The sequence below is a fragment of the Carex rostrata genome, chromosome 25, assembly GCF_964058835.1.
Source record: "Carex rostrata chromosome 25, lpCarRost1.2, whole genome shotgun sequence".
Lineage (NCBI taxonomy): Eukaryota > Viridiplantae > Streptophyta > Magnoliopsida > Poales > Cyperaceae > Carex > Carex rostrata.
In genome coordinates, this window is record NC_135942.1 from 6,870,018 (window position 1) to 6,896,759 (window position 26,742).

The window sequence follows — 26,742 nt, forward strand, 5'->3', positions numbered from 1 at the left end:
GCCATGAAATTGGTCACTCCAAGTTTCGGTAAGTGTCTTCACGGAATACAAATGATTCACAAATATATTGTGGTTGTATCTCCGGTCCCGACACATGGCAAGTACATGAGCACACAGTATACCGGTAAGCTGTGGTTTGAGACATGCACATTGTGCTACGTTTCCATCACTTATGATGACCTTATACCGGAAAGTTTCTTTTTTATAAGTAAAATTTTCGTCTCGTTCTTTGTACACGACCCTCTCATCATTCACCTTGACCTCGTGTTCACCGTGCACACCGAGTGGCATGGAATTCATTTTCAGACACTTTTTGATTCTTTTTGCCAATAGCTCTTCAACTCGCGCTGACCAAAGTTGTTGACTAGCTAGGCGAGCCATTTCTTTCTCTCGTCTATCCCTAAACCAAGCGAGACACTTGTAATATTTGTCTTTCACCAGTGCAACGACTGGCAGTCTCCGGCTATATTTGAATACTGCATTCAACGATTCAGATCCGTTAATAGTCATAATTCCCCAACAAGCGCCGTTGTCCATGCATTGATACACCTTCTATGGTTTATGGATCTCATTATGATTGGTATCTTGATATTTACCGACATTATTTAAGTACGCAACTGGATCTGGATTTTTCTTTCGTAATATTTCGAAGAACTCCTCAAACCTCTGTGGCTTCTTTTTTTTCACAAGTATTTTAAATAGGTCACAAAGTTTTTTATTGTGTACTTTTTTTATCAAATTCTCGGCAATGTGTTGTGAGCACAATCTGTGAACGCACTCGCCACCATCCTCGTACCAACCACCGTATCTATCGGTGAATACTTTCTTGATCCCCATGTGCCGATCAGAAACAACGCACATGAACTTATTACCAATTACCTCCATACGCAACCACCTCATGAACCATCCCCATGTCTGGAAACTCTCTTCCCCGACTAATGCAAAAGCCAGAGGAAGCAACTGGTTCCCAGTATCGTAACCGCACGCTATCAGCAATCTCCCTTGATACCTACCAGAAAGGAAGCATGCATCAATACTAATGATTGGCCTGAGATGAGGCACTGTATCAATGCACGGACCGTAAGCCCACGCAGCTGCCTTAAACAACCTTTCTGTTAGATCTCCTGTGGGTTCGTGCGCAACTTTGTATTTTGTTCCTGGATTGTCTCTTTTAATTGCTTCCAACAGTGGAGTGAGAAGGTTGTAAGATTTTTCCCAACTACCGAATAGTTGTGCGATTGCCAGCTCTTGGCCACTTTGCGGCACTTTGCGGCACATCATCACTCAGTACTTTGCGGCACATCATCAAAATCAGTATTAGGATCAGCTACCTCTGGTGGATCGATCCATGGACTATTCTGATTATTGTATTATGTCTAAACAGACGGTGACAACTCATTCACATTGGGATAAGGATGCAGATAAAGGTCTTGCCTCGGTGTTTGTTGTGTCGGATAGGGTTCGAAGAAACTGGGACCCGTATAGTTAGCACTATATTGGGTCTGTCGAGGGTCTTTCCTTGGTGTTTGTTGTGTCTGATAGGGTTCGAAGAAACTGGGACCTGCATAGTTATCACTATATTGGGTCTGTCGAGGTTCTGGGTATGCTTCCGGTACCATACTATCAGCGAATAACTGCGGTTGTATTTCACCGATGATTGGAACTAACTCAATGTATAAATTAAGAAAAGTATACTGGGTTTGGGCACATATACTTTGGATATAAATACCTCTCCAACTCTGGTCGCACACGATTTCAATTTTCTCATAATAACGTTGGGCTGTTGTACCAATATTAACCTGTACATGTGCTTTTAGGTTATACTCATTCTCAGAATATCCAAGTTGGCGATAAATTTTACCTTTCACATCATACCAACCATATTCATTATTCACACTCAAAGAGAATCGAGGACTAATACTGTCACATCCCGCGGCCACGGGTTGTAACAGTCCCCCGCCGTAACCATACAACGCCGTGTATGCTTACAAGGCAATTACACAGTTCAAGCACAACAACAAGCAATAGAAACAAGTTTCTAATATATAATCAGAGTACACAGTCTGGACAGAAAATAGTACAACAAAAGTATCACATCCGGATACCAACCATGAGGCCTACCCTAAATCTATACAACAAAATATATTTAGGGTCATGAAGTGGTAACCTACTAAGGCCTACTACTCTCGTGCCTCTCCGGAATCAGTCGCACCAGTACCTGTAAAGTAACCCAAAGGGTGAGGGTGAGAATAAATTCTCAGTGCGAAAGTTGTCACAGTTTAGATTATTGGACTTGCAATCAAACTCTATATTCAACAATGAAACCCAAACCAAAACAGTTCAAACAGATATATATTCATAAATAACAGAATGCCAATGCTCGACAACAATTAATCAGATAAATCACAGTTAACGGAATTTCCAAGATGAATTTCAAACACAACACATATTTTGGCTTAACTCGATTTATTAGGGCTTGTAGCAATTACAAATGTTCTTTCGAGCTGGACCCTTTATCAAACCCACATCTGTAGGGTTACTGACACCTACAGATGGCCCACCGAGCTGGACCCTTTATCTGACACCCATCTGTAATCGCTTGGCTTAACCGTTTATTAAGGTCTGGTTCAAGTCACATAAAGAAAATTCTCTTTAGAATCATTTCCAATATTCGCAATATTCAATTAACCGTCCAAATGCATTAACACGTAGGAGAATGCCACCGAGCCATAGACGTTACACACTAGTCACCCACGATTCCAATTCACACATCATAACATAATCACCCTCCCTCGTCCCAACCGGTACTGGGAAATATTGAGGGCCGTTCACCTAAGGCCATTAGGATCCTGGGAATCAAAGCCAGCATACAGCCCGACTTTGCAAATTCATTTGGATCCAAGTGCTTAACTTCGTAAATCCATTCACATACATATCCAAATCGTGGTGACTTTCAATCAAATCAGATCATAATAGATCGACACAACCTACAACCATACCAGCATGCAAATCACTCGAGTCACACCAATTCGAGTTTAATTTGATTGGGTTATGCAAATGCTTTACACAATTCAATGATGCAATCAATCAGATATTCAATATGACAAACGAAAACACAGTTTAATTCCTGAAAATAAAGTATCAAACAAGTTCAAGAATCCCGCACCTGATTACGACGAGCGTACCGCTTAATTAAGGATCGGACGTCTCGAATTGCCTCGTGAAGTCTTGCTCAACCGAGCCTACACCTATATTACACGTGTACTAGGTTTAACTGTGGTTCATGATCGAGGTATTCACTTAAATTATATTAGGGTTTATACTTTCCTATTCCTCTTTCTTGCTTTAAAATCTCTAACTTCGCACAATTTCCATTTGGGTCTTCTAGACCATACACGATCTCAATTTGGTAACAATTCATTTACTAGTTCACAGTTTTGGTTCCCATAACAATTCAATTCACCAATTGGTTAAACCCTAATTTGGTCAAAACCTCAAATTAACTGTTAAACGTTCTAAAAATCCAAGATCAAGAGGTAACCCTACCAATTACAAGTCTAATTGGTCGGATTAAACAAATCAATTCACGATTATGTTTCAATTTTGGCACGAAACCCTAGAAATCAAAATCCACAAATCGGAAGAAATCAGGAAAAAGATTGACAAATAAACAAGCAAGGAGTGTAGAGGAACTAATCCTCGAGCAATTCGAACACAAATCTCGAGTTTAAAACAAAAATCTGAGAAATCGAGAAAATTCGAGGTTTTGAAAGAGAGAAGGAGAGAAAAGAATACCGAATCGGAGAGTTAGGAGAGATTCACGGGCACTTACTCGGTTCCAGCTTCGATTGCTCGCAACAATCGGGTGTTTGAGAGGGACGGGAAACTCTCTCGCTCTTTTTCTCTCTCTCGGGTGAAATTTCACTTAAAATGGGGAAAGGAATGAAGTGGGAGAGAGAGAAGGTTCAATTTGAGTTTTAGGGTTAAAATTACCCTGAGTGCGGACGCACCCATCCGCACTCGGCACTTAGTCGGTTTTCAGAAAATGAAATTTAACACAGAAATCATCCGCAGTGCGGGTCACTTCACCCGCACTCGGAACTTAGTAAATTTTTGACAGAATTTCAGAAAAAGTCCGAGCGTAATGCGGACGCACCCACCCGCAGTGCGGGTGGCTTCACCCGCACTCAGTACTTAGCCAATTTCAGGAAAGTTCAGCTCAACACAGCAAATCATGAGTGCGGACGCACCCACCCGCAGTGCGGGTCAACCCATCCGCACTCACAGAAATTTCAAAGGCAATTTAAGGAAAACAGAAGTCAGTGCAGGTCAGTCACCCGCACTCACCACCAGTGCAGACGCACTGGACCTATAAAGGTGCAAAACTTCAAAATTTCGACGCGGTTTCGATTCACACTTAACTTACTTAATTAGAGGAACCTTAATTAAGGTTTTAACTTCCATTTTGTTAGCACGATTTTCGATTCTTGCCTTTAAATCATTAAATTTTAATTGTTAAAATTTCGTAACGTAACAAATACTACACTCTACTCCTTTACGACCGTGTCGTATTTCACCACCAAAATAAATCCTCAGCATCAACATGATTAATTATTTTTATAAATTAACCTACACAATAATGAATAAATCACATATTATTATTATTACAATAATAAAAACTAATATTAATTAAATTATTATACAATAATTACTAAATGACACAGCATAAAATATAATTAAGGAGTTACCTGTTTAAAATTCGACTTCGCTATCGACAATAATTATCTCTATCTCTGTCTGAGCCTTAACTTCTCTCTCTCTGAGCGTTCTTCTCTCTGGACGGGTTCAAGCATACCGTCCATCTTTTTTTTTTATGCCGGAGCCCGGACGGGTTGAAGCACACCGTCCCATTTTTTTTTTGTCCCGGACGGGTTAGATTATACCGTCTGGCTTTTTTTTTACCGCTAGCGCTAAGTTAATTAAGGGATTTTAATTAGCCATATAAGCCGGACAGGATAATTAGACCCGTCCGCTGGACGGGCTAACCCAACCCGTTCTACTTATTTCTCGTCAAAATTCAAAATCTATCACGTATTTCGATATTTTAATTATTTTTTTTCTATTAATAAAAAATTCGGGACCTACTTATCTGCTCTACTGTACGTCTGTACGTGCCAAGATCAAAATAGCAGGAACGAGTGAACGACCATGTTATATATATATATCCAATCTAATGTTATTATTCTACATTCATTATACCGCGGCGCCCATAAAGAATTAACGGTTCATTTATAAGAAAATAAATTCATATGGACCACATATACACCTTTCGTATAAAGCTAGATTATCTGAATTTGCAATGATAGGTTCTTGCTATTCATCAGTACTATGAATGTTACCAATGCTATATATATTAGAAAACATGACAAATAAATTCATATGGACCACATATACACCTTTCGTATAAAGCTAGATTATCTGAATTTGCAATGATAGGTACTTGCTATATAGCTAGCTATTCATCAGTACTATGAATGTTACCAATGCTATATATATTAGAAAACATGACAAATAGTATAAATTTATGCACCTTAGAAAACATTCAAACTATGAGCTCAATATATAAGGAGGTTGAACTCAAGCAATGAAAAGTATGAGCTAAGAGATGGGGCCGGTAGTACAGTTGGCTAGGAGAAAAAGTACGTTCTAAGACTCTGGTTATCCAAATTAGGTTGAGAATTTGAACTCCTCTCATGATTCTGTAGCTTTAACAAAGTTTTTCAAAAAAAAGAAAACAAGAAGTATGAGCTAAATATATAAGCATGCAAGATAATTTATTTTAGGCGCTGATCAAATTAAACTTTACACTATAAGGACGGGACGGTATAAATATTATAAAATAATTTATTTTATTAAAGTGCGATAGGACCAATGTGACATAAATTTATAATTATTTTGAACAAGTATATATAATTTTATAATATTTTCTGAATAAAGTATAATAACTAAAGCATATTTTTTAAAAAAATTTGAACAAGCATATTAATGTTTAAAGGTTTACATTATTAGATTGGATGTTACTGCCATGGAAATCCATTATTACACATCTACTGGGAAACAAGGGGCATATATGGAATATTATTGGCATTCAATCATCTGGCTTAAAAATTTTCTCTCTTGGAGGACTTGTGAGTGTTTTTTTATTATACTTTTTCTTCTCAATATTTTACAGTATTGTCGTACTAGCTTTCTTTTCTTGTGCCGATTAACTACAAGTTTAAGAAGTAAAGTTTTTATTAATTGCTGATATCAAATTCACTTTCAGCCAAACCTGATTGGAAAGATGTTGTCGTTGATTGTAAGGACTGCTCAAAACAGAGAGAGAAATCACAGGACTGCGCTATCTTCGTCTTGCGCTTTGTGTACAATATAATCACAGACACTTCTATGATTTTAACACAGGTAAAAAACTTATAAGTTTATTTTGTAATTTTTATTTGTAATAAATCCAATGTGTTACATTGTTTATTTTATTTATATGCATGATGATATCTCGAAAGAACGTGTGATTTTTGTGATGAGGCTTCTTACTCATTTCAACAATGTTCACAGGAGGTTATTAATGTAGAAGTTTTATTTTTAAATAGCTTGTTTGATGCTATTTTGGATGTTGAATAATATACTTATGTTTGGTATTGTGTGGTGAATATTATGGATGTCTTGAACATATGTTGTTTAACTGATGTGTTTTGTTGAACAATGATATATTATAGTTTGGAATTGTTATATTTGTAGTTTATATGTATTAGTTGATAGTATTGAGCTATTGTTGTTTTTATTTTATTTTTACTTTTAAATTTTAATATTCTGGATATTGTATACATGTTAGTGATTAATAGATTACATATAGCAATTTTACAGTATTGGTTTTTTTGTAAGTTTTATGTTTTGTTTTTATAGTTTAAGTTGACAGTTTTATATTAATGAAAATTTGTATTTTTTACATTTTATTTTATTGTTTTCATCTGCTTATTTTACATTATTGAAATTTTAAAGGTTTTACCTTTTGTTTTCATAGTTTATGTTGACATTTTTACATTATTGAAAAGTGATACTTTGTAAATTTGATTTTATCGTTTTCATATGCTAATTTTATATTGTTGAAATTTTACATTTTTTACGTTTTGTTTTCATAGTTTAACATGACAATTTTACAGTATTAAAAATTGATACCTTTTAACATTTTATTTTATCGTTTTTATCTGAGAATTTTGCATAACTGCAATTATATAGTTTGTACATTTTATTTTTATAGTTAAAGGGGTCAATTTTACAGTATTCATTATTTTTATGATTTATTTGTGTGCGCATTAAATAAAGAAAATATATTTTTTTAAAATTATTTGAAAATTTTAATTTTGTCTTTTTATCACATTTTTTTCGAAATAACTGCTAATAACTTACACTAACTGCTATTAACTTCCAATAACTGCAATGTCCGAAAGTACAGAGAAAGTACATTTTTTTGTCATGTTGTGCAAGTTGCAATCAGTTTCTAACAATCTTGGAACCTAGTTGTTTGATATTTTAGTCGTTGACATTTTTATGTGATATATTGTGTAAATATACAGCATGAAGAAATAATTTTACAGTATTCGCGCAAGTCAAATCTGTGTACAAGTTGTAGACAACTACTTGTGGACAATTAGACGCTTCTATCATAAAAAATAAGGCAGAGAAAACAAAAAGAATCATTCTCATTTATATATTTTTAAGAAAATTCAGATATTTCTTTTTGCTGAGAAACAAGTTGTGTATGAGTTTAAAAAAATTTAAACTTTTACCATCAATATCATAGGGAAAAAAAAATAAGGCAGAAAAAAAGGAAGAAGGAAAAAGAATGACGGTAATACTTATAGGAAAATGCAGAAGCATTCTCATTTGTATTATGGATATCGATGATGATGATCTGTTTGGGGAGAAGGATAAGAATAATATATCGTATATGAGCAAGGTTCTAAATGACGATTATAACGCTATAGTTTTAAAGATTTGAAAAAGCTATAGCGCAATCATAGCTAGCTATTTAGAATTATTATAAAAGAAAAACTATTAATAGCATTATAGCTTTTGAGATCCGCAAAAGCTATAGCGTAGTTATTACATAGCTATAGTTAGCTATTTAGAATCATGTATATGAGAAACAATCCAGTGGGGATGAATCAGAAGATCCATATATATATCTTTGATACATTAATTAATAATTACTCACAACGTATACCGGATGTTTCCATGGATAAAAAGAATCTTACTAGATGATCACTAGTAGCTATTAATTATAAGAAAAGACAAATGAGATTATCACCACATATTTGAAGTTTATGATTAGATATAAATGTTAAATGTAGAATCTAATAAATTGAAACTTTTGATTGCCAAATGTGTTCATTTGAATTTAAATTAGAGGATAATATTTCAATTTGAAATTTGAATACAAAAATAAAATTCAACGAGTAAAGCTAGATGTATGAATTAGCTAGAGACAAGAAGCCAACAAAAAAACAAAATTGAAGTTATCTCATAAAGTTTTAATCTTTCATAGACTTGTCACTGTACTATTCCTAAAAGTTCATCAGAAATATAAATAAGGCTGATTTCTGATCTCACGTCCCTGTCCCATTCTATGGATATGATTTGATCTAAAAAAAAAGTGAGCATATAAGTACCAAGTAGTCAAGTACTAACACATGTTATATCAGCAATCAACAGATCACTCCCTTGCAGCCTTTCCTGGCTTTACTTTGTTTATACATTTAGCTCCTGCATGTCCATATATAATGCCCATTCTTCACTGATATAGTAAAATACCAGGTCCATTTATCGGTGGAACTCAGATCCCTACCTAATTTTGAGTTTGGATCCAAATTGTTGAACCAAATTTGACCACAAGATACTCCATGTACAGTGTATATTTGTGCAAAAAGAAAAAAGGGAAAATAGCAGTGAGGCGTTATTAATTCCATTCATATCCAACTCAATCTGGCTTCTATTATGACAATATGACTGTAGGGGGGTCTGCTTTGAGATTTGTGCCATGCTAAAAGAACAGTCTGAATTTTCTACTTGCAGCTCAGATACCTGAGGTGATACGGATTCAGTCATAACTATAAGCACACAATCCAAAAAGTTCCTAATTTGTATTGTGTGAATTGCAACCGTGTGCAATTTTTCCGCGAACTTCTTAATGCTCAGATACCTGAGGTGATACGGATTCACTCATAAGAAACCCGCTCTTTACAATTATTAATGGCACTTATTTGAAATACATGTTCTGATAAATAAGATGCTTGATCAGAGACTGTTCAAATTTTATGTTCCATCCTGAACAAATTTATGGTAACGGATCAATTCTCTAACACCCTATTTGGATGGAGAGTAGAGGAAGGAATGCGGCCATTTCACGAGTTTAATGGGTCCCTATTGGACCGCCCAGACCACAGGCGGTCTGGTCCTTAGTGGACCACCCAGCCCCCAAGCAGTCTGCCAGAGATCTGGACCGCCCGTACGCCAGATGATCAGGGCAGTTTTAAAAAAAATCCTAATGGGGGGGGGGGGGGGTTTTAAGGGTATTAATAAAAATGGCCGGAAGGAATGCGAGGTGAAGAATAGAAGAGAATGAAATGGAATAAAAAAAACATTAATATATTTAAGCTCTTTGTATTTGGATAATTAATAAGGGGAAATAAATTTAACTTTCTTTTATATTTTATTTCTTGTTTGATTGATTAAAATTTAGAAGTTTCATGAGAAATTTGGTGGATATTATAGGATCATGACAAAAAAACCTGTATGAGAATTATATAATTAAGATATGGGATTAGGCATTTGTGTTACAATCCAAATTAGAAGGAAACCCGATTCTATTGATTACAATGATACAAGATTAAACCTTTCACTTCCTGTGCTGTAATCTTCACCTCCGACATAATTTTATCAACCAAACACGATTCGACGGAAATTTTCTTTTCTTTTCATTCTCTCCCTTCCTCTACTCTCCATCCAAACAAGGTGCAAGGTAAAAGAAGGGGAAAAAAAAAAAGATAAATGGAAAATTACCAGATTGGTTATATATATAGTACCTGGAATTACCACAGTTCCCACTTCCCACAATAAACACCGCTTATTTTCTTTTAGTTGCCATCCGTTTATTTATCTTTATTTTATTTATGTAATGTTATTTGACAGAATTTGGGCAGGAAATATATTATAACAATTAGTGATAATGAGTCTGCTGCATATGATCCCTACATAAAACATATAGACAATGCTCTCAAATAAAAACAAAACAATTAATGGCGTGTTGCTATCATGTCTGTGCTGACACGACTCGCACGAGGCATTCTTTGCTGCTTTGAACGCACGATCCCAACATGCACATTATTGGTGTCTAAGTCTAACAGTACAATCTCGCTTGCTTAAATAATTGAGCAAGCGATTCAAAAAAATATTATTGCTCTGGACTGCATCAGAGTTAATAGGCTAATTTTTGTAAGGCATGATTCTAAAGGATAAAGCCTGAAATCTCTTATTGTCAAAATCGGTCCAATTCCAAACTTGATCCAAAATAGGTTGTGAAGGCCTATATTACTCACCTTTAGCAGCCCCAGCAATCTCTAATTGTCAGCTTTGAGATCAATACACCTGTATGTTTTACCTTTCTTATTATATTTTTACGGTAACATGCAGAATTTTTCATTGATAAAGTTTAAAGCCAGCATGGAAGAAGGTAAGACTAAAAAAAAAATCACAAGTTATGATCTATTACTGGCTACAAGTCCTTGTCATAACTAAAATACCAAGGGCAGATGAGTCTTTCCCCAAACAATGGAAAGGTGTAAAAAAATAATAAAAAAAAATACAATCTAAGCTCAAAAAGAATAAAGGAAATTATATGTACAAAAAACCATCTAGTTATCTTACAATTATATCCACAGAAAACAGATCCCTGGAGAGAAGCAATAATAATCTAAGTCCTTCTATTGATAGCATTTGCCTGCTCATAGAGCTTAATTTTAAGCTTGTCATATCACCTCGCCTTTCGAACAGTATTTTCTCTCAGGCTCCTAAAGTGACTCAAAATCTGTTGTGCCTGCAGCAGCATACGATTTTGCAGATTTACTTGTCAATAATCAAACATTACTCTTGTTTGGACGAGAAGTACCAAAACTTGTGACCGGAGCATATAAGTACTCTGTGTGTGTGTGTGTGTGTTCCTAACTCTCCCTCTCTCCTCGCACAATCCCTCCAAGCAGGAAAAGAAAAATGGAAAAGGCTGCATTTCAAATTCACAAGGCGCCCACAAAACTTGAAATATTGACATATATCAGTAATACATGAAATATTATGTAAATCTGTACAAAACTATCAAACATTTTACATATGCCCTCTAAAGCTGGCAAATTATCACATAAAACTCAACCACTACTCAGCCATCAGACTTGGTTTGTCTAATCTGTATCAATAATTTCCTATTAAAATAACACGGTGACCTGCTAAAATAAATTTTACATATGCCCTCTAAAGCTGGTAAATTATCACATACAACCCAACCACTGCTCAGCCATCAGACTAGGTTTGTCTAATCTGTATCAATAATTTCCTATTAAATAACATGGTGATCAGATAAAATAAACTTCAAGATGACTCTTTCACTCTTGAAAATATTGAATCAAATTTATCATGGTTTTATAGTTCTTAGATTTTCATTCCAAATCACTCGCCTTCTCTCTACCACAGTTCCAGAGGAAGGATAAGGAATATTTGGAGAGAATGTGTGAAGAGACAATATTTTAGATAATATTGTGATCATCCTACTGATAGAATTGTGCTAATAAAGTGTTCCGTGCTATTTAGGTAGTTTTGTAGGGTTATCCAGGGTATTTAAAATTTACAGGGCACAAATGATATTTTTCACATTAACCAGGAGTGAACACCTGATTTAACCTGAGGAAAACTAAAGAAACAGAAAAGACAGGAGGAAAAAATAAAACAAAACGACTTTTCGACATCTGTCAGACCATATCAGATCTGGAATTTTGAAGCGAGGAAATACATGGGAGCATTGCACATTGTTGTACCAAAATGAAGGTAAAATGAAAAGCATAGTTTGCATACCTTTTCCCTTGCTCTAGGTGTACCAAATTGAGACAAGGCAATAAGAGGAGGTACAGCGCCTTCTTGCAAAACAAGGCTACAAAACTTGGTGCTATTAATAGAGAGCTGCAGCAAAGCAGATGCAGCATTCTCCTTCCCTCTCTGCGTACCAGTCTCCAAGGTCTCAACCAGCAAAGGAATACCACCTTCCTGAACAATCACAACACGACCTTCATGTATTGTCGATAGATTTGCCAAGAGCGCCACGGACTTGTCTACCATCCCAGTACTGGGATCCATCAACAATATCAGATACCTGACCGCACCTGCTTGCACTATGCGTGCCTTGTTTTCATGTTGGATTGACAAGTTGAACAGTGCTGTAGCAGCATCCTTTCTCCCTCTCAGAGTACCGGTGCCTAGTAAATCAACTAATGCGTGGATTGCACCTGAGCTACCAATTTTGATCTTGTACTCTTCTAGTGTAGAGAGGCTGAACAGGGTTGCAGCTGCATTTTCTTTAGCCATAGGTGTACCAGACACGAGCACATAAATGAGAGATTGTAATGCACCAGCTTCGGCTATTAGACCCTTGTTCCCATTGTTAATAGATAGGTTAAGCAGAGCAGTGACTGCGTTTTCTTGTACATCAGTGCATTTTGAATGAAGCAAGGAAATGAGAGGATGAATGGCTCCTAATTTGGCTATTAGAATGCGGTTTTCAGCGTTATTCTTTGAGAGAAGCCTCAGCTCATATGCACATGTAGCCTGTGTATCAGGGTTTAGGTCTTTTAATCCCTCCATTAGCTTTTCTACATGAAAACTGGTTGTCGAATCATCATGGGTTGTACTTGATGAGTTAGTGCGGGACAAATCAGGAGAGAGCAAGGGTCTGACATCCTTACTGAAAGGAGAGCTCAATTTTTCATCAAATTTACTCGCTAGTACATCAATACTGGAGATCACACTCGAATTAGATTCGCTACGGGTACTAGAGCTCCTATGATCGAGGAAATAGCTGCTTTGCATTTGATGGTTGCTGGTACAATAGGAACTCTCCTCCTCTCCATCTACACATGAAATCTCATATTTTTGTGCTTGTACTCGATTAACAGGCTTAGTATTGGATATGGAAGTTGGTTCTCTACACTGCGAAGGACTTATCATGAAGGGGCTCGCAAACTCGTTGCAAGAGATGGACTCAAGATGCATGAGATTGTTTTCTTCACACCAAGTTGAGATCAATGCCTTGACAGTGCAATTTGAAACAAGATCAGTATGTTGAACATTCTGCCGGGTCATGGGACAAATTCTTAGCCCATTATCAAGCCACTTCTGTATATAAGACCTCTCAAATGTTTGTCCCGAGGCAAGGATTACCGGGTCCAACATAAGTTGCAGAGAAAGAGGACACCTGAAATGGGTAGGGATCAAGACCCCATTTATGGAGCTATATTTCTCAAATTTTGCAACACAATATCGGATATGCAAAACAAGTTGAATCATCTGATTTATCATGGCAAGGTCTTCAGGTTTATGCTTGGTTTCGAGCTTCAGTCTTTCCTTTTCGAGTGCTATGCTTTCCATCAGCAATTCCTGGTTTGATGCAAGACCAAGAGTATCCACTATCTTCAAAATCTTTTCTATGCTGGGAACGAGGTTATCCTTGAGGTCCATCTGAGCAACCACTATCAGTTCTGTCAGTGGGTCCCTTTGTCTACATTCAAGCTCCCGCATGCATTGCTGAATCAAAAAGTTGGGACATCAACAGGCTTTCCAACAAATGATCTAATTAAGATATAAAATTTGGGCTGGAGCATACCAGGAACAGGACTCAATGAAGTTCCTACTGACTGTTTATATTCGGGTTTTTTTTTTTCCTTAAATATCATGTGGCCATATCATGACATTGAACCCTATTTGGGAATACAAATGGCCTTAATGAGCATCATTAAGCCAAAATTAAGTAACGACACAATAAAAAAGAGACAGAGGCAAACATAACAACTAAGCACTGGCAGAAATTTTGACCAGTACATAATTGAACCAGTAGCAACCAAAATGGTATAATCATATGCTGCCGATATTGAAAATAACAACAAGAATACACAATTAAAAGCACAAAACATACCACCTTATTAAATCACACCAAGTACCTGAGTGGCAGACAAAAGAGAAGGAAAGGAATAAACGGGCAGCAAATCGCTGTAGAGTTGACAAATGCGCATTGACAAATTGCGTATGCTGGACGCCATTTGGCTGCTTCTGATAAACTAGTAAATAAAAAAAATAAAAAAATAAAAAGCAACAATGACCATTTCTTAATGAAATAATATGACCAGTCTTAGTTTGAACAAGTTGAAAAAGAAAAGAAACAGAAGCAAGCGAGCTCTCACACTGTAGATCTTGCCGAACCTATGAGGTCCTTTCTCCAAAAAATCTCGAGCCTCATTGACAGCCATGTCAAGCTCCTCAATTGCTGTCACCAGCTGTTCATCCCAAGGGAAGGGAGAACCAAATGCCTCATCTATTATGCATTTTAACGGCTTTAACATGCCAACTATGCACTTGAACTCATTTATTGCTGCAGTTTTGCTGGTCTGACAAGAAACTAGATGCAAAAGCCTTGATATGCTGTTTATTAGTGCCCCTATACTTTTTCTGTCCATTTTACCTACAACAAATGAAGTAAAATATGAGCTTAACACCACTTTCACTTCTTCCTTGTTTCTCCAATAATTGCTGCATATTTCATTGAAATGTTTTGGTAACATAAATTACCCCACTATTCTACTGTTTGTTAAGCACCATACTCAAAATTAGGACCTTCTACAATAGAAAGCAATAGTACATTGTTGCTACCGGGTTTGGACAATCTATTTGCAGCCATGATCCGATTATTGGACCATTTTCCAAACCGACTGCCCGGGTTTTGGGCGGAAAGAACTCTTCAATCGGAAGAGACTCACCGTCGGTTACGCCGATTCTTCCAACTAGCTTCTTTCTTTTCTGAGTGAATGCTTCTTCAGATTCGATTTTTTTTGTCGATTCTTTAATCGCAAATGCACAGGAGGAGGATGTGACTGATCGATGATCGGAGTAGATATTTGGTCATAGTGTGAAGTAAATCAGTAATAGAAAAAAAAAAAAAAAAGAGAGAGAGAGAGTGACAAGATGCTGTACAGGCTACAGCCGGGTGGGACTTGAAGGGGGCCACCAGATGGTTAATAAATGAATATTGGGCCGGGAGCACTTTTGTGTTTTGGGCCTTGATCGGTCCAGCCTGTTTATCCATTCTACCAGCCCGCCACTCGAAAGGTCAAGCAAGCGAGTCAGAGTCAGAGTCAGAGACTCCATCCATCTCCCCAACTTCTATCTCGGCGAGACGGCCACCAGATCAAAACCCTAATCTAGAGAAAAGGAAAAGGAAGCGAAAATGGTGTGCATCAGGCAAGCTCGGATAGAGGACCTGCTGGCGATGCAGGCGTGCAATCTGATGTGCCTCCCGGAGAACTACCAGATGAAGTACTACCTGTACCATCTCCTTTCGTGGCCGCAGCTGCTGTTCGTTGCGGAGGATTACGGTGGCAAGATCGTTGGCTACGTTCTGGCCAAGATGGAGGAAGACCCCTCTGAGCCCTGTCACGGCCACATCACCTCCCTTGCTGTCCTCCGCACCCATCGCAAGCTCGGTCTCGCCACCAAGCTAATGACAGCCGCACAGAATGCCATGGAACAGGTATTTGGAGCCAACTACGTCTCTCTCCATGTCCGCCGCAGCAATCGTGCTGCTTTCAACCTCTATACCTCTACCCTTGGCTATGAGATCCATGATGTGGAGGCCAAGTATTATGCTGATGGTGAGGATGCCTTTGACATGCGCAAACAGATGAAGGGCAGGAGGATGGCTCCTGCTTCCCATCACCACCACCACCACCACCATCACCATCATGGCCCTGGTGGATGCTGCACTGCTGACCATAAGCATGCTGCTGTTGATGCCTCCGCTGCTGCTCCTGCTGTTTCAGGAGATAAAACAGTCGACCAGTTTGTGGATTAGTTATTGTACAAGATCTTTCTGTATGTCTTTGTTGCCGTGTTAGTTAATGGGGTTATTTGTGCACGTCAAGTACGGACATCTAGTGTGTTTGAAATCTTATTACCCTTGATATTCCAAATTTGGTATTCACAGAAGAGTTGTGCTAGAGGTTCACTTATTATTTTTAGATTAAATTTTGTTTATGGCCTAGGCAACTCTCTGGTACTTGTATTTTTTTGGATAGTGTTTGTGTGGGTAAGATGACAACTACCAACTGGACTTGCATGCTTTATGTTGGTCTTTCAGTGTATCTAATTAGTGAGCTCTTCACTGTTATAAGCTGAATATTCTCTGGTACCCATGAGTGGTGGTTATATTTGAACAAAGGGATGCTATGAAGTAATAATTTGTATTTTGGTTAACATTTTACTGGATTATCTTAATCTGCATGTGTTGTTGATAATTTCCTTAGTGTCTTCCTTTTCAAATATGGTTGCATGCTGTTCTGTTACTCTTGCTGAAATTACAAATGTACTAGACCAGTCTCTGTCATTCTAATCTATTGTTAAAATTCAGCTGGCACACTCCAAGACTGGTCACCAAGGACACCTGCAGTCAAGTGTCAATATTGTTGAAATGCAGTATCCAGCTTAGCCAAATACCCGCAATCAAGTGTCAATATAGAAGTATGATTTTGTCAAGCCCTAGTTAAGCTTGATTATGTTACTCAAGTGTAATCTTCTCTCACTTTTTACTAACTGAACCTCAAATGTGCAGTTATGCCTCTGATTGAGACTCAACTTAGCATTTTTACTAATCAGATCTCAGATGGGCAATCATGCATCCAGTTGAGACATGATTTGACCTCTTTATCATCTTAATGATTTACCTCAATTTTGCAAGCACATTCAAGCAATTAAAAATTGAGAGCAGCAAATAATGGTTTATTGTATTTAAATTGCTTTGGATCGCAAGTCATTTTGTGGCGTACTTTTCAGAATTTAGTTATTTCAGGTTTGGTTTAAATTTTACTTCGGCTCTCAATTTTTTTGGGTTTGGACTGGGTCGATTGCTGGTCATTTGAGCTGGCATTTCATGATATTACCTCCTTTCTGGTGGTGGAGGTAGTAGTTATCTATATTGAACTGTCTGAAGCTTCAACTCATCTTTTTTAAAGTCACCTTAGTAGCATATCACTTCAGCCACTGGCTCAGTTCAGTCATTTCAGTTTGTTTTTTTTTCCAACTAATTTCCTGTTGTGCATGGTTTTCTCTGGATAAGCCGGGTTTGACTTGCATGATCATTTGAGTTTCTGCTTGCAAGCTGCTCAGTGAAAGTGTTTTGGTTCATTTAGATTTGTCTCGTAGAAGACCAAGGGTAACCAAATAAAGAATTAGAGGTATTGCTTGTGCCAGTATCATCATACCAGCAATTCCTGCCCTTAGTAGTCTATGCTTTTATTTTTTCAACTTTGTTAAACATAAAAATTTATTGACAAATTGTACTCATCAAATATAAATTTCCAAGATAATGATGTTACTCGACGGCAGAATTTAAAAGAATGAGCTCAAATTTATTGCTATTACAAAGCAGTAGTTTACTCTCCGCCTAGAAATTTATTTAGCAACTGTCATTCTGTGGATTCGTAATTCCAATGTAGAATTCCATTCCCAAATATTAAAGGGAACAGAAATTAGAATTTCGTTTTTCATTCTGGTTTAACAGAACAATAATTGGAAGCAAGTATGGGGTCAAAGGGAAAGAACACAACAAGAATTGATTAAACAAATTATATCTGCAAGTATTCAGGTAGTCTCTTTAAAGTTCCTGACTTGGTAAAAGAAATCTGTGAACACGTCAGTATGGTCAAAGCAAAGCAGGGTCCCTGTATCTCTTGAAGAGTTGTTCAATGCCATCAGTAACCTCGACAGGAAGTGGCCGTGGGGCTCTGACAAATACATCAATGTCCTCCTTGAGCTGATCCACAGAAGTAGCTCCAATTATGGAGCTTGCCGTGAAAGGCCGGTCACGCACAAATCCAAGTGCAAGCTGCACAGGAGTAAGCCCATGCTTTGTTGCCAGCTCTATGTATTGACCAGTTGCTTCCTGAAACACACGAATGGAGAGTACAGCGTCTGAGTTTCCCTTGGCTAGAACGTGTTCACATTTTTCATCAAAGCATTACACAAATTACCCCTAGGATTTCACACTTCAGGTCCCAAGGCATTCAAATTAGTACCAGTCGATCCAGGTCACTCAACAAATTGAATTTATTTATGGTCAATAGTAACGTGGCATTAGCAATTTTTTAACAGAAGACATCCTCTAAGTAACTATTCTATTTAAATTATTTGCAAAAATTTTCATCCGTGCTTTTGGTCACAAGGTTTTGGTGGGAAGCAAAACTTCACAAGTTCAGAAGTTTAGGGATTAGGTTTGGAACTTGTAAAATGAAAAAAATGAGATATGTCAGGTGTTATTCATGTAATTTACTTCATTAGTTTGACTGAGTTCACTGTACAAAAGAAAGGAAGTACCCTGGCTAAAGAATTGTTGTATCTGTCCATGTAGCCTGGAAAAAAATTTAGCCGGCCTCTCTGTGCAGCCTGAGAGTTATTTAGATACTTACCAGTGAGAACCCCACTAGCAAGAGGAGAGTAAGCTAATAGCCCAATGTTGCAGTTATTGGGGTGACATACTTCCACCAGGTCAACTGCACAAATATGACAAATTGATGCTTCAATCAGGAGTGCGAAAATGAAACTTATCCGAAAATTCAATGCTTGTAAGCACAAAATGAAATTGCATAATGCAATCCAGCTGAGAATGACTTGAACACCAACATTGCTCAAACACAGGAATTCACTTTATTAGACCCAACTCAAACCACAAAACCTAGCAACCAACTTATACACGAGCACAATCCAACCCAGATCTGAATAAGGATAACTGAAATCTGATTCTGACCCCTTACATTGCAGACAACCAAAAGTGACTTCTGTTCTGATAAAACCTAAAATAACCAATTTGACTGAAAATAATTAATAAGCTGCAACACCAAATTAAATTGTGCAGCCCAAACTACCCCGAATATCAAAATGATGATTTAAATTGAAATTGGACATGACATGGAGAATTCAGCATCAATAGCCACCCTTAAACATATTGGCCCGAGACACAAGAGGACTTACCAAAGCTATCCAATTCGATATTGACCTCAACCAAAAATAATTGAACCATATCTTAGCTCGACTGTGCGTCGCTCAGAACTTGTAACAATCATGGAGATACAACTAAGAACATATATGGAGATTGGATAAACCTTCAAACTTGCACCGAATAAGAAGGCTATAGCTGTTCTGAATGCTAACTATTTTGGGAAGCCCAGCATTCCTTGCAGCATGCACAAATTCCATCACCCCGTATGATGTTTCATTTGAAACTCCAATGTACCGAACCTACATAACATAAACAAAATGTTCAGTATTATAGTTGAACTCCTTGTTACAGAAAATCAATGCTCTTAATTTTAATTGTTAATAAAATCAAAGTCTTCCTACACTCATAAAAATACAGGGTTTCTTAGCAATAGAAACAATACAAATATAGAGTTTCTTAGCAGAAAAACATATATAAAGCAAATTAAATAAAAGGAAAGAAAAATATAAATCATATCATATCACCTTCCCAGCAGATATAAGCTCATCAAAGGCCTTCAGTTGCTCCTCAAAGGGTACACTTGGCCTCCATTTGGCTGGATCATAAGAGAACTCCCCAAATAGCGCTACATATCGATCTGGCCTAAAAGAAGAGTTTAATTTCATGAGAGAAGTTTTAGCCGAGAAATTTGAGTCCACACAAAAGAAAAAACTTATTTAACAAAAGGACATGAGACTAGCTAACATTTTCTATGAGGAAACAGAAAGATATTGAAAAGTGTTGGCTTAATTTCAAAGAATACTTTTGGAAAGTAAGCTTAAGTTACAAATTGTTTATAACATTTTAATGGATGTACATTCCCATGAATTGTACCAAGATCATCTTCAAATTCTGTTACAAGCATAGGAATTAGGAGCCTCTTCCAAAGATATTACTCGGATCAAGACTAAATTATAACTCCATCTTTATAAAAACACTTGAAAAGATCACTTATACCTGCAACTAAATTTCAATGAATAAATAACATCTTAATTTATAGAAGGTTAAACCAGTGTATCTGAAGCAGATCGATATAATCAGTCGAGAGACGCATTAGACTCTTTTCTACACTCTCTTTGATGTTAAGAGCATCAACTCGTAGAACCTTTGCATTTTCACGTGTATAGCTATATGTCTCGGAGTAACCACATACTTTTGTAGCCAAAACAATCTGTAAAATCAAGAATTGTCAATTATGAATCAGATTGATAACATGGATGTACTTGTTGAAAGCAAATTAAAATACTAACAGTCATGAAGTAAATCGATTAATTGAGTAAAAGGAAATGATAAAACACTAGAACTTAGAAACATTATCAGAACTTTATGTACCTTGTCACGTGGTTTAGACTTCATCCAGCTACCAATGTACCGATCAGTTGATCCTTGAGTCTCCTTTTTCATTGGGACTGGATACTTGACACAAAGGAAGCACGTCAAGTTAACCTCAAAACAATTGAAACTAGTTGCCTGATCATACCCATATGTTCATGAAAAATTGCAAAACTAATTAACTTGTTTGGTGGTGAATTTATATCAAATAGTGAATAAATTTAAGTTAAATGGGTTTAGAGATGGATTTCATGTTTTATGAGAAACCTGTTTTATGAATACCAAGTGTTCGATAAAAAGCCTGACAAGAAAAAAAGATATAAAAGTAAAACTGACAGTTTCGGCTGTATCAAGAGTGTTGACTCCATGGTCGAATGCATAAGCGAGCATGTCATGAGCTTCCTTCTCAGTATTCTGCTCTCCAAATGTCATCTATATATAGAGGAAGTACCGACATTAATTTAGTGAAGAGAAGTACAACATGAAGAAATTGTATACATTGGAAAATTGGAAAACAAAGGAGAAGAAAGAGACAGTGCCAAGGGTGACTTCGCTGATGAGGAGGTCAGAATCGCCAAGGGTTTTGTACACTAACTGGTTCTTCTCTGCGAACTTGGCTCGAACTGGAGGCGTCCGTTGCCTTGTGCGGCCAGTTATGCCCAAGCGGTACAGCTTTGGTGGCTTTGCCTCTAGACGGCCGAGAGCGTGGATGGGAGAAGGACGACCTGCCATGGCTGCAGAAGCCATCTTTCTCACCTTTCTTCAGTTTCTCTCTCTCTGTTTTTTTTTTTGGCGCGCGCCTGCGGAACGATAAGATGATAAGTCTTTTGAAAAGGAAGTAAGTGCATGCTATTTTGTTATTATTATTATTTTTTTTTATTTTTTTTTTAAATAAAGGGCCAGCCAGATGCATCTAGCATCTTTAGTTGTTATTCTCCATAATTGAACTTGCGACTAGAGTTGGATCCAGAAATTTCGTCGGAGGAAACAAAATAATATTAAATTGAATTTAAATAACTAATCAAATTTAAACTCATTAACTAATTAATTACTCAATAAAAAAATAATATTTTACCTTCTATTTTCCAATGCTCTTACTTGTAATTTCTAATGTTCTAATTTATAATTCTAATTATCAATTATAATTAAAAAAAATAAAAATTCTAAATTCAATCCGAATTACAAATCATACATCATAAGAGGACAAAAATAATTTTGCATATGTATCAGAATACAGCCAAACATCTGAATCACGTATTTAATCGCTTGAAATCCTTTGAGAGAAACTTTAGTTATTGTGTTTATAATTGTGAAGATGAAAAAAAAATTAGGAGCTTTAGATGATATGCTTAAAAAGTATAACCTTTATGAAAATACTCGGTTGAAAGATTTATTTAGAAACCATACTAAATGGGTTTTAGTGTACATACTTTTAGTTTTCTATTATGATATGAAGAACACACAATGAAATGAGAGCATGAATAGTGTAATTAAGCGGTTCTTGGACCTCAAACAACGGTTGCTGGATTTTTTTTAATCACTATGAAAAACTTCTAGAAGGGCGTCACCATACTCAGCTGACATTTCATGATATTACCTCCTTTTCTGGTGGTGGAGGCAATAGTTCTCTATATTGAACTATCTAAAGCTTGAACTCATCTTTTTTGAAGTCACCTTAGACTGTGCTCCAGTAATTATATAAGAGAGGGACTGGAGGAGAGGGGAGGGGAGGGGAAAAAAGCTGAGATCGCCAAGAGGGCGATGAAGCTTCGGAGGTGGGAAGAGGGCAAAGTTGGTCAATTTCACTGGTGGGCCCATTTTTCCTCCAATTTTTTTATTAATAGAAAAAAAAAATATATATATATATATATATATATGGGCTATGGTGCATTGCAATGCATGGAGGGATTTGTGCATTGGACCATAAATCTAAAATTCAAAATCCAAATGGCCGATCCAAACCGTTCATCTTGTTCTTCATATTAATATGTGATTGGAGACCAAATTTTACATTTTTCTGAATTTTTTTACTATTTACTAGTTAAGTGTCCGTGCGTTGCAACGGAAATTGAAATATTATTTTGATAATTTTCTTTAGATGTTCTTAATTTTTATTTGATTTCTTTATCATGTATTAATAAATAATAAGAGCGAACGATAACTTTAGAGCTTGATAATATATTATTTGTCTACATTATCTACATTATTAGTAAATAATTTTAGGGGAGATAATCAATTATAAATAATTAGATTCCTTCTTCCCCTTATCTTCTGAAAAATTGAACAGATTGGAAAACAGACTCAATAGGTATCAATCCCTTTGGCATAAGATCAATTTCCCTTTTAAATCAATTGTCAATCTCTAATAAAACTATCATGCAATCATCTTTTAATACAGAATTAGCATAAGATACAAAGGCTTGTATTATTTTGGCATGAGATAAAGTTAGCGACTTGTATCTTTCTGACATTGCACAAACATATTTTTTTGTAGAGAGAATGGTTGCCACGAACACCCCTCTGATGTATCATATTGCAAATAAAGGAGATGCCTAGTCGGTGGTTTGAAAAAAAGGAAAGAGATGCCTATTTGCGTTGGGAAGAAGCGAAGACTGGCGCGCGTCCTTCTAAGTTGTCTTAAATGATATAATTTTCATGTGTCTTTTCATGTGGTGAATACGTTTTGAACTAAATTTAGATTTCTACATAATTGACAGCATGAAATAGATATATAAAATCAAAATTAATGGTTAATGGCTGAGATTGAACTATATTTTTGATGAGTGGCTCAGATCTTTTCAATGGACGGCTCATATCTTGTTTGGACAAATAGAGGATTGGATTCCAAAAAATTATGCATGCTATTATAGTGATCCTGATTAAGCCACTTTGAAAATCTGAAAATCTGGGTGAACAGTAAAAATTTCTGGACCACTGGATCAGCGATTTTCAAAGTGGCTTAATAAATAGTAAAAAAATTCCAAAAAATGTAAAATTTGGTCTCCAAGCACATATTAATATGAAGAACAAGATGAATGGTTTGGATCGGTCATTTGGACTTTGAATCGGTGATTTATGGTCCAATGCACAAGGGTGCTCATGCATTGCAATGCATCATAGCCCATCTATCTATATATATATATACATCTTAATCTTCACAATGGTGCGAGAGAGAGTAAGAAAAGGCAAAGAAGGATTTGTGATAAACAGTCAAATTTGGATTTGTTTGTGCTCTCACTTTGATATTTATTGTACAAACTGTTGGGTTTTGACGGTTCAAACCCATTGATTAAGTATGTTGGGGTTTTGACGGTTCAAACCCATTGATTAAGTATGTTGGGGTTTTGACGGTTCAAACCCATTTATTTGCTTAAGGTGCGGAAAGAGTAAAAAAAAATTTTTACATCTACCTTAAGCTACGGATTAAATGAATCAAGAATATTCGTTTAATCCTATTTACAGATCTACTCCATAATTAATTTTCTAAAGCTTTAAATCTATTTACCAATTAAATAGATTAATATAACAATTTATACCTTGTTTCCAAATCACAGTTGGAATGCAGACCGAGCGAGAAGAGCTACACCAGGGAAGAAATCGACTCGGAGTATCACACGTGTGATACCTCTGTTGGTTATCCACCAGGACTAACCAGAGAGCGGTTTATTTCTTTTGTCAGAAATACTATAAACCGCGATATACAGCAAAAACACTATTCATCGAAATTTTTTGTTTAATCAGATTCACTAATAAACCAAAACTGAAATATCGCGAAAATTCGGTAAAACACTATTCACCGATCGAAAAACCGTAAACAGAGAAAGAGAGAAATTCCAATTAATGAAGTAATCAGATTAACACGTGAATTAGTGAAGTTTCTCTTTCACCTATGCCCCTCTATTTATAGGCATTTTGAGGAGGTTCGCAAAAGACCGAAATACCCCCGAAGTTGCCAAAATTACCATTTTGCCCTTTTGGATGTGGCATTCAAATTTGATTTTGCAACTTCATATTGGTTAGATTAGTTTAATGGATTCTAAACCCATTAACCCAAACCCATTATGAATAGTAAATATCCAAATCAAATATGTATAATTGTCATGTACAATTATATTCGTCTGCGGTTTTCGTTTGGTAATTTTTATACAACATGCCAAACACGTTTATAAACTAACCAGTATTTCTGTTTGTCATTCTAAATGACGTATAATTAATTATAATTAATTATAATTAATTATATCAAGTATAACTAATTATAACCATTAGTTTTAGCTTTGTCATTTTTTACATGACAAATATAATTTAATTATAACACGTATAATTAATTATAACCATCTTAATATTAATTACAATCAATTTATAATTAATCAGTAAGATTCTCCGAATAGCTCCTATATGGTGTGACCCAATAGGATCTGTGTTATGTTGGTAAATAGAGTTAAAACTGTTTTAACTTCTATAATCATGAGCAGCATCTGGCAGTATACATCATGACCATCCAATTACACAGATGATGCTGTACTATACAATATCACGATCCAGTAAACAATTTACTTGTGTCAGTTCTTTTGTCACATAGCTATCAGATCAGTTTCAAGGTAGATGTGTGTCATCCTTGTTAACTGAATCTTTTCTTGACTTGAGTAGATTATCAAATATAATTACTCTTGTAATTATACCGCATGCAGATAATCTAACTCTACCAAGGGGCCCAGTGATGCTATAGCTCGTACAAAATACGAGGGACAATAGTACTTTTGGTAAACCATCACTTCCTTAGCTAAGCTATACATATGGAAGTGCTACCGTTATGACTGTTTTTTACGGACAGCGTTAGATAACACTCACACATACACATCTCTTAGCTAGAACGATGAATACCTCATACTGTAGAACTTTACACTGAATGAAAAACATTAATGACACGAACACAATTCTATTTAATGTTTCATTCGAGATCTGTCAAATATCATGTTCCTAGAACATGTATCCATGTGATTAAAATGACATCTCGTGTCAATGGTTTGTAAAACTTAACAATCTTTTAATCCACATACTAACCTAGTAACGGTTAATTAGTGTTCCTGCTAATTACCTCGGTTAGTGACTTCTTAATAATATATATCATCTTAATTATGGAGTTTCACAATTCCAGTCATGAACTCGAAATGATCCATAATACAATAATATTCAAGGCAACAAAATGATATATAATTAAACATTCAATTCATGAACAAAGCTTTATGATAAATTATCGTATTATTGACTTCTAGATTATTACAAACTAACACAAACTACAGAAAGATTTATGAAAATCTTCTATGTTAGCAATGATCTTTCCAATGCATCGTTCTAAGAATCTTAATTTGAATCGAGGATCCAACAAGGAAGCAACGAGCACTATTGTATTACTTCTAGCCAAATAATTATCCAGATCCTCTAGGGACTGATGAATAGCATCTTTGGTACGAGGAAAAAAAAGGAGAGGCCTCTGATAGGACATCTCTGATTTCAAAAACAAAATTTAGAAGTAAATTTGATGTGGGAAATTCAAGGGAAGAGAGCCTCACAATCACATCATTTATTGAATTTACAAGATGAACAACTTCCTCCACTTCGCCCCATCCTCCTTCCATGTCATTTAGTGGGCAAAGAACATTTTTATAGGTACAAGCATCATTTAAAATAGAACAATTATATTACTCCCCCCATTCCATCCCCCCCCACCACTCCCCCACTCTATCTCTCTCCAAATTAGTTTGATCTCATTTCGATCTCGTTCGCATTTCTCACGATTTATGAAAAATTTTGCGAATCTAAAACCACGAACGTTTTCTACGTAATTTTCTCGTTCAAATGAGATCCATGATGACATACTTTCGGACAACTCGTTACAGAAGTATTTATCCCTCATCATGCAAGTATTTATATCTATACAGACATATGAAAATATTACTATCAATTATTATAAGTATTTATACTGACATATGAAAGTATTAATATCATGTATTATAAGTATT

The 26,742-nt window shown here is 36.1% G+C and overlaps 3 protein-coding genes across 4 annotated transcripts; 1 reads left to right on the forward strand and 2 right to left on the reverse strand.

Moving 5' to 3' along the window:
- Positions 1–10,935: 10,935 nt before the first annotated feature.
- On the reverse strand, positions 10,936–15,280 carry LOC144576147 (U-box domain-containing protein 3-like). Its single transcript, XM_078326427.1, has 5 exons — positions 15,123–15,280; positions 14,550–14,827; positions 14,310–14,426; positions 12,175–13,896; positions 10,936–11,149 (listed from the first exon to the last, which is right to left on the reverse strand). The coding sequence occupies exons 2-5, from the start codon at positions 14,820–14,822 to the stop codon at positions 11,087–11,089; spliced, it is 2,175 nt and encodes a 724-aa protein (XP_078182553.1). The 5' UTR covers positions 14,823–14,827; positions 15,123–15,280; the 3' UTR covers positions 10,936–11,086.
- Positions 15,281–15,492: 212 nt separating this feature from the next.
- LOC144543584 (Acyl-CoA N-acyltransferases (NAT) superfamily protein) lies at positions 15,493–16,616 on the forward strand. The gene has a single exon (XM_078291893.1). It carries the CDS (start codon positions 15,590–15,592, stop codon positions 16,211–16,213), a length of 624 nt encoding a protein of 207 aa, XP_078148019.1. The 5' UTR covers positions 15,493–15,589; the 3' UTR covers positions 16,214–16,616.
- Positions 16,617–17,788: 1,172 nt separating this feature from the next.
- LOC144576149 (uncharacterized) lies at positions 17,789–21,545 on the reverse strand. 2 transcript variants are annotated; one of them, XM_078326430.1, is made up of 8 exons: positions 21,257–21,545; positions 21,059–21,154; positions 20,723–20,806; positions 20,401–20,561; positions 19,876–19,993; positions 19,515–19,650; positions 18,822–18,905; positions 17,789–18,298 (listed from the first exon to the last, which is right to left on the reverse strand). In XM_078326430.1, the coding sequence occupies exons 1-8, from the start codon at positions 21,467–21,469 to the stop codon at positions 18,219–18,221; spliced, it is 972 nt and encodes a 323-aa protein (XP_078182556.1). In that variant the 5' UTR covers positions 21,470–21,545; the 3' UTR covers positions 17,789–18,218. The 2 variants fall into 2 exon arrangements, with proteins under 2 accessions (XP_078182556.1, XP_078182555.1); XM_078326429.1 differs by having other exon boundaries at positions 18,730–18,905.
- Between the last annotated feature and the right edge of the window lie 5,197 nt (positions 21,546–26,742).